Source organism: Pipra filicauda, unplaced genomic scaffold, assembly GCF_003945595.2.
Source record: "Pipra filicauda isolate LSUMZ 115617 unplaced genomic scaffold, ASM394559v2 scaffold334_size1588553_pilon, whole genome shotgun sequence".
In the NCBI taxonomy this organism is placed as follows: Eukaryota; Metazoa; Chordata; class Aves; order Passeriformes; family Pipridae; genus Pipra; species Pipra filicauda.
In genome coordinates this window covers 901,233-915,586 of record NW_024104459.1, presented here as the reverse complement: position 1 = coordinate 915,586, position 14,354 = coordinate 901,233, and the positions used below count along the sequence as shown (strand labels likewise).

At 39.2% G+C, this 14,354-nt stretch overlaps 1 protein-coding gene across 4 annotated transcripts in view; it reads left to right on the top strand.

The window, feature by feature from the left end:
- ANO4 (anoctamin 4) overlaps positions 1–13,501 on the top strand; it is a 166,633-nt gene extending 153,132 nt beyond the window's left edge. For all 4 annotated transcript variants that reach the window (XM_027739171.2, XM_027739170.2, XM_027739169.2 and 1 more), the window contains 4 exons: positions 1,488–1,635; positions 4,020–4,139; positions 6,928–7,033; positions 9,845–13,501. In XM_027739171.2, the coding sequence (XP_027594972.1) occupies positions 1,488–1,635; positions 4,020–4,139; positions 6,928–7,033; positions 9,845–10,036 (566 nt within the window). In that variant the 3' untranslated portion in view covers positions 10,037–13,501. The remainder of the gene's footprint in view (positions 1–1,487; positions 1,636–4,019; positions 4,140–6,927; positions 7,034–9,844) is intronic.
- Positions 13,502–14,354: the final 853 nt, after the last annotated feature.

Genomic DNA, 14,354 nt, shown 5'->3' with positions numbered 1-14,354 from the left:
CTACATTGGAAAATGTCTTTTAATGATTTTGTGCGGGACTTAACAGCCAAGGTGTTTTAATGAAGTGATCAGTGTTCTCTGCAGGTTTTTTGTTGTGGCAGACACACTGGGTGAACACATTCATATGCTCAGTTTGAATATAATAACCAGACAGACCAGATGAAACATGAAAGTCAAGTAAAAATGGCTGCCTATCTGTAAGGACCTGTGTTTTTTATATGTACCTAGCCAAAACCAAACCCCCCTGTGACTCAGGGGCTATGCCCACTAGGTCCCTGGGGGGTCAGACAGGGTGGGTGTAGAACCCAACAGACGACTTGCTCTCAGTGAGTCACGCCCGCATTGCTAAACACAGGATTCACGTAACTTTGAGGTCATCCAGCCACACACTACTGCAAGGGCTCACCGAACTTATTTTGACTATAAATCTCTTCTGTCCTTGCACTGTGCAGAAGAAGAACACCTTTAGGAAGAACTCTAAAACAAAGTCATCTGCCTAATGCTGAACCCTGGTGTTTTTGGAAAGGTAAATAGGATACCTCGCTGCCCATCTGCATTGCAAAAATCAGTAGCCCACTACATGAAATAGCAGAAGCCCAGACTTTCTGCTCTCAGAATGGTCCACCATGTACCTAAACTCTGTGCCTGATTAAAGCTTTGAATATCAACAGTGTGAATCTATGAAGTTTGGCACAAGCCTGGACAACACCCAGTGCACAGCATACACTGCAGACATAATTCCTGAAAAAACAGTTATGTAATGTAAATAATAAAATCACAGAAAAACAATTTTTTTTCAGGTCAATTCAGGTGTGATTTCTCAAAATAAGTTGCATTTGCCCCTTATTCAGCAAAGTTTTCAGGAACAGTTTGATGCCTCATTAAACGAATGGATATGTCTAAGCTTCCTTTGGTATGGTCCACAGTGATGATCCTCACGACCAGAGTTGCTGTGTGCCTGTATCATAAGATCTGTCAGGCAGTTGAGGATGGGCCAAAAAATCCAGGTGATGCCTAGACTCTGTGCCACCATGTAGCATTAGTATGCCATGAAGATTTCAATGCTGATAGGTACACCTTGACCTAAGAGTTCCATGCACAAATTCCACACAAGGCCCCTCCTACAGGAAGATGGTGGACTGCACGTATTTATGGCTACCCTGGCAGACCCACCTCGAAGGCTGGGTAACCATCATCATAAGCAGGGAAAACTGCCCACGTGGTTGTGTCTTTGTAAGCCAAGACCTCTGTGAGCATTTTTGCAGCTTCCTTGAGATTCTTTTCAGGATAAACCAAGTGGGAACAGAAGACTGATTCGCTGAGGTCCTGCTGTTGATTAAGAAACATTATTTTTACTCAGTGACTCTTGTATAGAAACTACATAAAAACATCTTGTGTGGCGGGGACAACTACTTCAGATCATGCAGTACCTCAGGCATTATGGTTCTTGTTTTCCCAGGAGCTAACATACTCTCCTTGTTGAACAGGAATCTGGTATGGGATCCTAGAAGGCATTGGAATTCTTTCTGTTATCACAAATGCATTTGTTATAGCCGTGACATCGGATTTCATCCCTCGCCTTGTTTATGCTTACAAATATGGACCTTGTGCTGGCCAAGGAGAAGCTGGACAAAAGTAAGCTTTTTTAAGGGGAAAAAGAGATGTGCATGAAAATCACTTACTACTTGAATAGATGCAGCAGTACTGTCTACGTATGTTCTGATTCCACTAATGCAGATTTATTGGTTTTGCTCAAGTAACAGATATCAGCCATAGATATCAAAGCTTTGCATATTCACAGAATAGGTTGCTTCGTGACTGTGATTTATGATGTTAATTCAAGGCAAACATGGCAGAGCTATTTCAGAGATTTAGTGTGTGTGACAGTATGCTGCCAAAGCTGTACTTCCCAACTGGTGTACATGGATATAATCTTCTTTTCATTCTGAAGCAATGCTGATACTTATCAGTTAAGGATTTGTTGAGCATTTTAAACTTATACACTGGGGTTTTTTTCTTGATGTAGTATTCAGCATGTATTACTCAAAACAGTAGTGTCTAGCAAGAGGAAGCAATTCCCAACCAAAACATCGAGATATACTTACTGAGTAAAGTAATTTGTTTTTCTTCTAAAACTATAGTCCTTAGATTAAATTTTTCAGAAGATATTTGTGAACTGAATCCCTGCTGCCTAAGTGGATTTTCTTTCAGTGTTGCTAAACACTGAGATTATATTAGGATGTGCACACTACCAGCAAGTATGAGATAGTTGCTGCCTGGCAACTTGTGAAATCTAGGTTGTTTGACTCAGGGAAGGTCACTGACTTCAACCAAACACAAATAAGCACAGTTTGCAAATGATTTAGCAGTGACATTAGCAGGGACCCTACTGTTTAAAGAAACCCAGGTTAAACAGCAGACAGTAACAGAGAGTTTACATTCTGCTACTGGGCATATGGCAGATTGATTTTTTTATTTCCTGCTATAGAAAGCGAGTTCTTGTGTTGCTGCTTTTTTGACGTCTTTTGGTTGTCAATACATTTAATCATACTGACAGAAAAAGGGCATCTGGTGTGGCAGCTCTTGATTAGCAGCTCTGCTGACTTGTTGTCCTGCAAGGAGTTTGGCATTTTAGGTGGTGCCACAGAAAATGTTCCATTTACTTTCACGAAGAGTTAAAATCCCTTCGGGGGTAAAATGGTCTTGTGCCAGTTGTTCCTAAGCATGTGCCTCTGCTTGTGCCATTATGAAGATTTGTAGGATATTGCGGCACTGTAAGCAGCTTTCCTTACTACTGATTTGCTCAGGACCATCGTTCTTGAAAAAAATGTAAATATTTCTTTTTTAAGACTCAAATATGACTCAGTGGCTTTGAAACTAGTTCTGCATAGGATAAGTAGCTTGGTTCACAGAATAAGCTCTTATCACCTTTCCACAAACCTCTTGTACAGTGTTTTCACACTCCTGCTTTTCTGAGTGAATTCCTACATGAAACCATCAGGTAGTAATCCTTTGAAAGAGCCAATCTGGGTCAGCATTCTGAATATTGTTATTAGCAAGCACTGTTACAGGATCAGGAAGCTATTCAAAAATCCACAGGAATAATGAATTTTCTCAAACCAAGAAATGAAGACCATCTATTATTGAATCACTTAAATGTAAGAGGTACTTTTTTCTTTCAAAAAACATCTGTAGGTATTAGATCCATATGACACAGAGTGATACTAGAAAAATACTGTGATTAAATTAAGTTCCAAATCCAATCAGTATGGAGATTTTGAGACAAAGCCAGATGGTGTTTGAATATAATTTCTCAAAGACTGTAGAGTCCATAGTTTAAAAAACAAACAAACCCCCAAAAAGAATAAACAAAGAAAACCCCAACCGTTACTGTGTATTATACTCTGCACCAAGCTGAGCAGTGTGCCTACACTTACGTGTGCTTGGGCAGTGCAGCGTGAACAGCACAATACACTTGCCACATCTGTCCTCAGCTTTACTAACACCAAACCTGAGCCTTCTAGTGATGCCCACAGGCCTTCATCGGGGACTTACCTTCTTCTGCTCAGTGTTCTCTAAACTCTGCCTGGCCCTCACAATTCTCAGCCACCATCACATTTTCTAAAAAGCTGGTTTAAGTGTATTACCTTTCCAGCTTACTTAATGTCTCATTGTACTAGTACCATGAGTGTAACAGTGGGAATATTTTGATTATCTTCCTAATGCTACTCATTATTTTCTCTGCCCCTATTGTGTCATCATTTAGGTGCCTTTTCAAAAGTAACCAGTCCCAGTCTTCACCATTTTTTCTCCCACAGAAATGTACTATTTCTTCCCTTTTATTGTCCATCTGACCTACCTGAGCATTTTTTTTATATTACCTCAACATCTCTTTCAAATATTAATAAGCATCACAATTGTGCTTTGGATTTTATGAAACTTAGAGGACATCCTCCTGGGTAAAACAGTTAATGGAAAAACCTTGCTGTGTCCTGACAGCAGCATTTTGTCCCCTCTAGGTGTATGGTTGGCTATGTTAATGCCAGTTTATCAGTATTTTTGGTGTCTGACTTTGAAAACCGTTCGGAGCCAACATCAAATGGAAGCGAATTCTCTGGTTCACCATTAAAATATTGCAGGTAAGTATCTGATCAACTTGCTTTAAGACATTGCAAGGGAGATGCGTCATGATAAATCCAGGGGAACTTAAAAAATAGTAACAGAAAGGATTAACTGTCCTGCTCAGGGATATGCTCTTCTTGGTACTTCTTGGCTGTTAACTGCATGATTCCTACCTCAGAAAAAGGAGAAGCTGAAAAGCTGGCATCTGGAGGATGTTCCTAATGCAGGATTTTTAGCCATAGCTTGAATCGGACACAATCCTCATGTAAAAATATGGTATCAAAAGGCCAATAATAGGTGCCTGATTACTTAGGTACCAGTGAGATGAAATCGTGATGAGATTATATCATAGGACATGCAAAAGGAAGTTAAGGTTGCGCAGCAGTGACGACACAGTTATTTCACAGGTCTGCCAGACATAAACAGAGTCTGTCCTAAGATACATTTGTGAAACCTCAAATCCCGCATTTCCTAATTGTTGAATGATTAATGCGGTTTTGTCATTGCTTGCAGGTGTAATTATTAGTAATAATCATATATTTGTGGTTTGAATCAAAATAAAATGAGCAGTTAATCATCTGCATGTCTTTGTCCTCAGCCAATAGACTGGAGAAATAGCAATCTGAGAGAAGTCTGTAATGGCAGATTTGCACCTGAGTGATTTTAATGGCCAAAAAACCCAAGGATGTACATAAAGGTTTTAAATGGAGTCCCAGCCCAGAACACCAAACAATAAATACAGCTACCAATTTTTAATTGCGATATTGAATTACAAGCATGAGTCCTGGTAGTGGCAGATACACTTAGTCCCAGTATTTTTCACTGTGAAGGGTTAAGATATCCTTTCATGAGAGCCTAATGATCAAAAGATACCCTGTGATTCAAGAAAAGTGTGTGATACAGCAAAAATCAGTGATACTTGCAATATTGTGACATTTTTATGAATAAGAAGAATTTTGTGTGGTATAGCATAATAAATGGGGGGAAGGTTGGGGCATTAATGCTTTCATTTAACTAGATATTTAAGACTGTTGCAACTTATTTGGCAGAAAGCTAATTCAAATGTTGAATCCATAGATAATATTTTCTGTGGAGCAGAACCACTGTGAGAATATTCCGTTCCACATCATTTGCAGCAGCACTATCTGATAACGTTTTGTAATTCTGATCATTCTCTTCCCCTCTTTAATTCCTTTCTTCAAGCATGAGGTTGCTGCTCCTTAAAGCGAATGATGGAAATCCAACCAATAAAAAAAAATTGTCTCCTCAATATTCCATAAACAGAACACTATTAAAATTGGTGTGATAAATCTCCAAAAGATAAATCTGTTCATTTGGGAGACACTGAATTGTTATGTATATCTATCCCTGAAAGCAAATTAATATCTTTCCTTAGATGAGTTTATCAGCTACTTAACCTACCTGAATTCTGCTAAAACATCAGTCATTTTAATTGCACTTCAAGACAGATGCTTAGGATATTATAAAACTTCCAAAACTGTGAAGTTAGAGGGCTGCTTGCATAAGGAAAGATCGTCTCAGTTTTAAGAACTTGCACTAGAGATACTGCAATTTATGAGAAGTTTGATGCTGACTAAGATATCAAGACAGTTTATTTCAGTATAGCACCCTCTGCAATCTAAGAAGGTGAAACTTCATGGAGAAATACAGATTATCATAGAGATTCAATAACTGTTTATTTCTTTTATTCATTTCCTTTTTTTTAGTTTCTTAAAACTAGCTTAGTGATCAACCTTAAATGATTTTATTACTTACTGTGGTATTTTCAATATTTTTTACAACGGGTTCTCTGTCCCTTCTAGGAAATAGATTAAGGAGGAAAAAACTTTTACATTACTTTTAAATTAACCCTCTGCAATAGTATTTTAGAATTAACAAGCTGTTAGTAAAAATGTTAGTCACACACTCCAGAATGTGTGACTTAAACAGATTCATGATTTGTAAATATAATTTTGGAGTCTTCCTGGATCCAACTTCCCCTACAGATATCTACAGTTACATTAAGGAGACCTAAAGTCTTCCAAGAAACATTCTGTGAGACAAGACACTAGGTCCTTTTCTTACACAGTCCTTGCCCTGTTGATATACCAAGAGATGCAGTCCTGGCTCCACTGAAGTCAGGATGAGTCACGCTTTACACCAGGGATGGCCAACTAATTGACCAACGGCCAGCTGGAGCCGATGAGGCAGTTTTGTATGGATTTTGGGAGCACTATCAAGCTGGCAAAACTGGGGACATTCGTGTTTTTAAAATGGCCTTGTAGTGGGAATAAAGTGTCCCTCAAAACAGCAGAGCATCCCACCCTTCTCCAAGTTCTGAGGAGATGCCTGCAAGGCACATGTTGTGCTGCCAAGGGAGATGCTATAGGGCCAAACTACTAGTGCTGAGCACCCATCATCCTCTGTATTTGCTTCAGCAGTTTTGCTTCATACAGGCGCTGGTTTGGTCCTTTGTACCGAATTTCCATTAGCAGCTGGAACACTCCTGGGTGCCTCTTACTGTTAGGTTTCAGCTGAAAGTAAACCCATTTGGGTGAAGCAAAGCGTGGCAAGGGGAGGTGATCAGGACACTTGCTTTAAAAGCATGCACCTGATCTGAAATAAAACACTAGCACAGGCCCAGCCTTAAAAGCAAGCAGTATTGTAGTAACTTGCACAATCTGAGCTGAGGTCATTTTTGGTGCAGAAAATGCAATGATGAAGAGATGCTGCGCTTTGATTTTGCCTTCCTCCCAGGCAGCAGTGCAGGAGCTTGCTAACTACCATACTATGGTTCTCTTTCAGGTACAGAGACTACCGAGACCCTCCTCATTCCCCCGTGCCCTATGGTTACACGCTGCAGTTCTGGCATGTCTTAGCAGCACGGTTGGCTTTCATTATTGTATTTGAGGTCAGTGACCATTCAGGTGGCAAAACAAAAGCAACAGAATGAAACTAATTTCCCTTTGAAGCTTTTCCATTGGGCAGATCTATGATGGCAGCTGTTGATTTGTTTGTCTTAGTTTCTGCTACTTACATTGTACTTTGTATTCTCAGATTTGTTTTCTGAACGTTCACAGGTATTTAGGTTCTAATAAAAAAGGTAATGTAACACTGAAAACTGTAGCAGTGACTTGCAAAGAGAGGGAAATAAATGAAGCTTTTATTTACTTTTTGAGGTCTGGCACTCATAACCTGTCTATGCTGGGAAGCCATACATTGACTGGTGTGTGAGGAAGGGGTGAAGGAACATGAGAAGAAAAAATTAAATCTGAACAACTGAAAAACAAAGATAGTTTCAGTTACAGTATTTACACATCTGGCTTTTTTTCTCTTTTTTTTTTTTTTAATGTTCTTAATTTCTCCAGAATGATGGACATCACATAGATTATGACAATGAGAAGGATTCAATAGCTTTGCTATATTCATAATATTAGTATTTACCATCAGTATCTCGGAAATCTTTAAGACAAACCAGAGAAGATAATACCAGTTTCACATGACTGGTATTCCCAGGCTGATTTTGAAAAAGAGAGCCAGGAGGGTAGATAAATAGGACAAGATAATTTACAAAACAAAATGCAGCTCTTTAGGCCTGAATTTCAAGTGCCTGAATACCTCTGCTAGAATCCAAGGGATCAGTGTCTCTTCAGCACAAGCAGTTTGAAATGGCTTTTACACTGTGAAGAAGCCAAACGGGGGAAAAAAATTTATTTAAAAAAATTTTTTACTTGATCCTCTGCTCTGATATCACAGCAATGGGGCATTCAATACAGGTATGGAAGCTGTAATCACCAAACTGGCATATGGCATAATGTTCATGAGCACATACTGCATTTCTGACTCACAGTACTGTGTAAATTCACTCTGAGCTGAGCTTACAAAGCACCTCTTTGGATAACACAACAGAAGTATATGCGTTGAGAAACATTTCTAGATTATTTCTTGAAGAGAGGTGTCTTGGTGGTTCAGCAGAAGTCCAGGGACTGTGGCAAATTCTCCATGACTGTGACTTTCAGCCCTTCCCAAGTGAAGGAATATGACACTATAGGTTGGCCTCTCTTCTTCCTTTACACTGGGTAATTCATTAGAAGTTGGTCCTAAGGAGATCATCTGTTTGCCATCATCTGTTCCACACTCAGGGAAATATTAAGGGAAAGAAAGAAATAAAGGTATGATAGAGGCGTGCTGGGCTTAATCTCTTCTAGTTTCTTGAGTTGTCGGTACTGAAAGCCACGGCATCCATCTGTAAAAAGGACTAAAAGAATGGTCTTGGCAGGTCAGCCTAAGCATTTTTAAGATTGAAGAGAGCCTGGCTTCTTGATGCACACTTGAGATAAAGGCAGGACAGCATAAGACCAAAGATAAGTGAGGCAAGAAAAATCAGCCTTGCTCAAGTACTGGTGCCCAGTCAAATTTGCAACCTACTGTGGAATAACTTTTTGTGTCTGCCCAATACGTGCACAACAGATTTGACTTTGCTTTGTCCCACCCAAAGCTGTAGGCTGGCTCATATCTGCCTCTCTCAACATGAGTCACTCTGTTGGCACTGCAAACTATTTCCTTAACTGTATCTATGAAATCAAAAAGGTAATAGCAGCAGAAACTAATACTGTCTTTGCAGAAAACACTAATTAGTGTCTTGTGATTGCTACAGTGCTTACAATAAAAGTTTCCGCTGAAAGATAAGTGATTCAAGGTAGGGTTTTTCCGTAAATTAAATAACTGCCTAGGCTCAACCCCCTGTTTGGCACTGTGGGTGTGGTTATTTTGGTTATCTTGACCTTTTTCAAAAACAAACAAAAGTATTTCCTATCACTGCAAAAGGAATTATCTGTCCAAGCTAAACTGACAGAAGAAGGTTTTTTTCTCTTTATAGGTTTGTCAAAATCCCCCAACAATTAGACCGTTGTGAGTTTATTTCTCGTGAGGGAAGAATACATGGGAAAACATTTTACATTCTCTTTTCAGTGGCTTTCAAAGGAAGGGTTCTGCTTGGAGAAGAAGAAATACCTTTATTTCTCCAATCTAGAATGTGTGTCCTTTCTGAGATGGAGGATTTTTCTGTTTCTCTGCTCCTCCTCTCAGGTGAAGTGAGTAAATCTCCAAGCAGCATCTTTGATCAAACAAAAAAAGGACACTCCAGCAATCCTCCCTCATCAAACTCAAGCTTTGCTGTGGCATGCCTAAATTACGAGGGACAAACAATCAGTTACCTTGTGTTTATTTGTGGTATTTAGTAAATGGGAATATGTCTTTGGATAAGAGACACAGTACAAGAAAAAATGTTCTGTTTTTGTTTTGCATAGATAATTCATTAGTTTCAATACTGATGCAAGTGTTTTATGGCAACAGGAAAGTGTTACATCATTTGAGCCTCCTCTTCCTGCAGAACAATACTAATACCAGGCCCTGTCCAAACAACCTTACAGGAAATCACGACTTCAAGGGTTTGAACACACAGGTTGTAGAATAGTTTTGAGGGCTTATTTGAACTCAGCTGCTCATAACCCTTGCTGTGATCCATACCCAGCTGATTTTGGTTGGAGTTTTTGTGGGGGAAAAAACCCTTGTGGTTTGTTTTATTCAAAATCAGTAATGGGTTTAGTTTTAACACAGCATCTTTCTGTAAATTGGAAAGAGAGGGTTTTCAGAAGACATGAAAAGTACTTGTTTCCTTCCTAAGATTTTCGATTTTTCATTCCTTTTTTTGTTTTCACAGCACCTTGTCTTTTGCATAAAGCACCTGATCTCCTACTTAATCCCAGATCTTCCAAAAGATCTGAGAGATCGGATGAGGAGAGAAAAGTACCTTATTCAGGAAATGATGTATGAAGCTGAACTAGAACGTCTGCAGAAAGAGCGGAAGGAAAGAAAAAAGAATGGAAAATCTTATCACAATGAGTGGCCATGACGGGTGAGGAAGAAAGTGCTTAAAAGAAGATAAGAACTCCGTTTATAAAGAATTCCTGGTTTTCTACTGTGGAGAGTGCACTGAAAGGAATAGTCAGTAATGTTGTGTGCACTTAACACATGTGGGCCCCTATTTAGTAGGGTGGATATTGTCATAAGCCTTTTGAAATTAGAAATCTTTGCAAGGCTTAGTCTTCTCCAGAGCTGATGTGAATGTAAGCACATCAGCCCAATGCTACGTCTCTGCACTCTTTCCAGGAAGCTCCCAGGCCCTGACTTAAATTCAAGGCCCTAAACTTCAAAGCAGTTATATATCTTACAGTGCTTTAGAGAACTTGGTGATCTTACGGCTCATTCTCATGAGGTTGCTACTTCATAATCAGTGACTGCGCCTTGGTAACATGGCAGTACTTGTCCGTGTGTATGGCCACCACCTGCAGCACGTGCATGGCAGTGTTGCTCTCTTCCACAGTGGACTGGACTGTGCTAGTTTGCATTTGCCACCAGTTATGGTCACACATGTGGACCATTTCCATTGCTCAACAATATTTAGGAAGAGATGCATGATCATGAGTCTGATAACTGGTCTAACAATGCTGAAAAATATACGCATGCAGAAGTGCTGACAGATAGCCAAGCATCTAAATGTGGCCAGAGGTATTTAACTGTAGGGTCATTTGTTTGGAAATGATACTGTGCAAAGTTGGTAATATATTTTAAATATTTGAACAGTGCCTTTTCAGCTATAGGACTGTCTCGTGTCTGAAGGAATCAAATCAGGTTAGGGCATCTTGCCCAAAACTGTCCATGTATTTGTATTGTAAGATCACACTGAGCTCTAGTCAAGAATTAGGATGTATTTATCTAAAAGTCAGACTGTCTTAAAGACCTATTTGCATAAGTAAAACAAACAAAAACAGACAAATGAACAAAGTCATCAGAACAAAAGAACACAATCATCCTAAATATCTACACTTGTAACATTTCTTCATTCATCCTTCCATTATCTATAAAGGGGTGGAGGGGAAAAAATAAAACAACAGACTGTAGTATGAAATAGCTTGAAATCCTTTATGCAGAGCAATTCTACACAGGCTGCAAATTAAACTTGTGCAAAATAGGCTACTGTCTATATCCTTTAGGAAATTCCCTAGCATTAAGAAATTAAAAATTTCCCAGACCACTAACCCAAAATTGTGGAGTTGTAGCTCTGAAGACTCCATAAGTGTTGTATGGAGCAATATGAATCAAAAACTCTTCCATCAGTTGTTTCTACAAGTTATTCTGGAAATAATTCGATAGAAGGACTAGAATTTGCCCTTCTGGACAGACCACACAATGCAAGACCCTATGGATGGATACCTCAAGCTTCACAAGACAACAGGAGCACTTGCACCAAGAACCATATCACCAAATTAGATCTATTGTCTTCTTTCCACTGTAAGGGAGAACTGTGCTATTTCCATGAAGGGGGAAAGCTCTAATGAAAGGTAATATGACTTCAGGAAGGAGAGAGTTGGAAGAAAATATGTGTACCCTCCTCTCTGTAGCCACTGCCTGCCTACACTTTTCTTCCTTGTAGCAAGAAACCTCCTCCAGTAGTGAACCACCTTCCTACATGAAGCGGATAAATGACATAGCAACTCCCTTTTATCAGCTGCTCCTGGGCCAAGCCTGAAAGTCCCATGAGGCAGCATAAGCACTGAAAGAACTTCAGGATTAGTGCGTTCTGTGTTGACTCAGTGCCAAACGGAGTGGGGAGCACAGCTAGTGGTTGTAGGGCGTATTCCTGACTAATGGGGAAGTGAACTTGTTCATCTTTGCTTCAGCTTACAGCAGCTGCGGACACATCCCGCGTGGACAGTGGTGAAGTAGGATTTTATCTGTCTCTGTAGATAGGGTGTAGGGATTAGGCAGTGTTGGTCTCCAATACACACATGCCAGATGTGTTAGTATTTGCCATCCACCATCTACAGTTTTGTACTGCACTGGCAGTCTGGGGACTTTTGGGCAGGATCGCTGTGCAAAGTCATATTCAGACCAAATTCACATGAACAATTGGGTTTGCTTACCCTCTGTTTTATACCTAAACCAACAGATGACAAGAGCTTAGAAACTGTTTGCTAAGTAGTAAAGTAAGACGAGTCATGCATAAAATTGTGGTCACCCATGTGAGTGTGAACCTTTGCAATCTCCTGCAGTAAGATACAGCTTTGTTAACTTAGTAACTTCCAAGATCTCAACTGAAACCCAGTAGAATATAAACTGACTTTCACTCCAGAGGAACCACTTCAATAAAATGTGCTGAAACAAATAAAGTGCAGCAGAAACACAATGGATATTAATTGCTTTTGAAAGTAGTTTTCAACATAGCTACATTATGATGAATTTTCCTGACAATACATTGCTAGAAGTTGTGTCCCACTCTGCTCTGAATGAGATCATAGGTTGGCTGCTTGCCAAGCTTACACTAGTATGATGCTGCAAGGGGCTCTGACCTCCCTGGCAGACCCTGAGTACATTTCTGTCACTTTAGGTTGACCAGTCAACCCATCGAGGTTTCTCTGCTGCTGGTGTGCTGAATAGATTTCCCTGGAGTCCTTCAGAACTATATAGCAGAACACTCAGGAAAGATGCCCTTTATTTATTAAGAAAACAAAAATAATAGGACAATAATAATAATAAATGGAATTTTAATGGTCTCTAGATAACTAATTTATGCCATTCCCTTCCTGATCTGATGATAGGTTTTGCTTAAACCTCCAGGTGACCATCCTCTATGTTGTTTACTTATTCCAGCTCCACAAGAGCACTACCTTCATGGGAATGAGAAAAAAATGCAACCTCATTGCATGCCACAGACATGTTACATAGCAAGCAGGACAGCACACACGTTAGAGGATTTACTGTGAAATCATCTTGCAATCAGCGTAGGATTGATCTCCATAGACCACTCTTGACAGCAGCATGTACTTCATGAGCAGTTACACACCAGTTTTTAAAACTAAGGAAAATATTGTATATTGGGACTGTTTTTCAGCCTGTTTGCTATATTTTTTGCATTCTGTCCCATGCTGATTTTACAGATCTCAGAATAAAAAGTGTAAACGAACAACCTGGATACTTTGATGTATCCAGGTACAGAACTAGGTACAGAAAATCAGGTACAGATCTAGGTACAGAACATCATCTGCATTCAAGCCACCAAATACTATGACAGAAACCATGTTTACAAATCAGGTTTTTTTTATTTTAAATCTTTCTGAAGGGAGTTACATTATTTACCATATATATAATATATATATGAAGTATATAGAGAGATTGTTTATTTGTAAATAGAAAAATTCTATAGAGAAGAATGTCAAGTTTTCACACTTTAAAAAAAATCATCAACATAAAGCCATGTTTAATGCTTGTATAATGTGATATAATAAACTTTAAAATAAATTATGCATATGAAAATTTACTGGTTGGCATTCTTTACTTCCTTTTCTATCTACCTTATTTGTTCAGCAAGCAAACAGACCAGTCAGGTAGAAGCAAATATCAATGCAACCCTAAAAGAGCCAAAACCTACCAGTGCTTTCTCTCAGTGGATCTGTTGTGTATTCACATAGTCAAATATTGTTCCTGTTAGGATTGTTGGGGTTTTTTTATATATTTCTACTCAAACATGTTCCTCCTTGTTTTGTCTTGTCTTGTGGGTCTGCCAGATCCTGCGTGTAATTTGGACAGTGTGGACTGCTCCCACAGAATTAATTAGTTTTGAGCAACCCACATATCTTTGTCAGGTAAGCTTTTAGGTGGAAGAGATGAAAGATTGGGGTGCAGGAGTGGGATAGAGACTTCAAAAATTATCTTGCTTCTTTTCCACAGACAAGGAAAGCCCTGGCTCAGAGTCCAGCTAGCAGAGGACAGTATATGATCCCAGAGAAAATACTATTCAAAATTAATGAATTGTTTTAATTAATGATGTCAATTAAAACAAGAAGCAGATAGAAAAAAATTAAAGCAGAGTCACTTTGTAGCTCTGCAGCGGTCATGGGAGATTAGTTAGCAAGAAACAGGGTAGTTGCAGAGGTCATCTGCAAAGCTTAAGGATGTTTGTCTCTAAACCACTTACAGCAAGATATTCTTCCCAGTGAAAACTTATCTTTATGTTGTGATTGTGGATCGATAGATATTACCTAGCCCAAACTTTCACTTAATACCAAAATTAGAGTTAAATGACTGCTCAGTGCTCAAATAGTGACTTCAAGCAACAAAGGGGAGGTAAGATGGTAATTTATGTGTTTTCTCTTTTATAAACAAGTATGGGA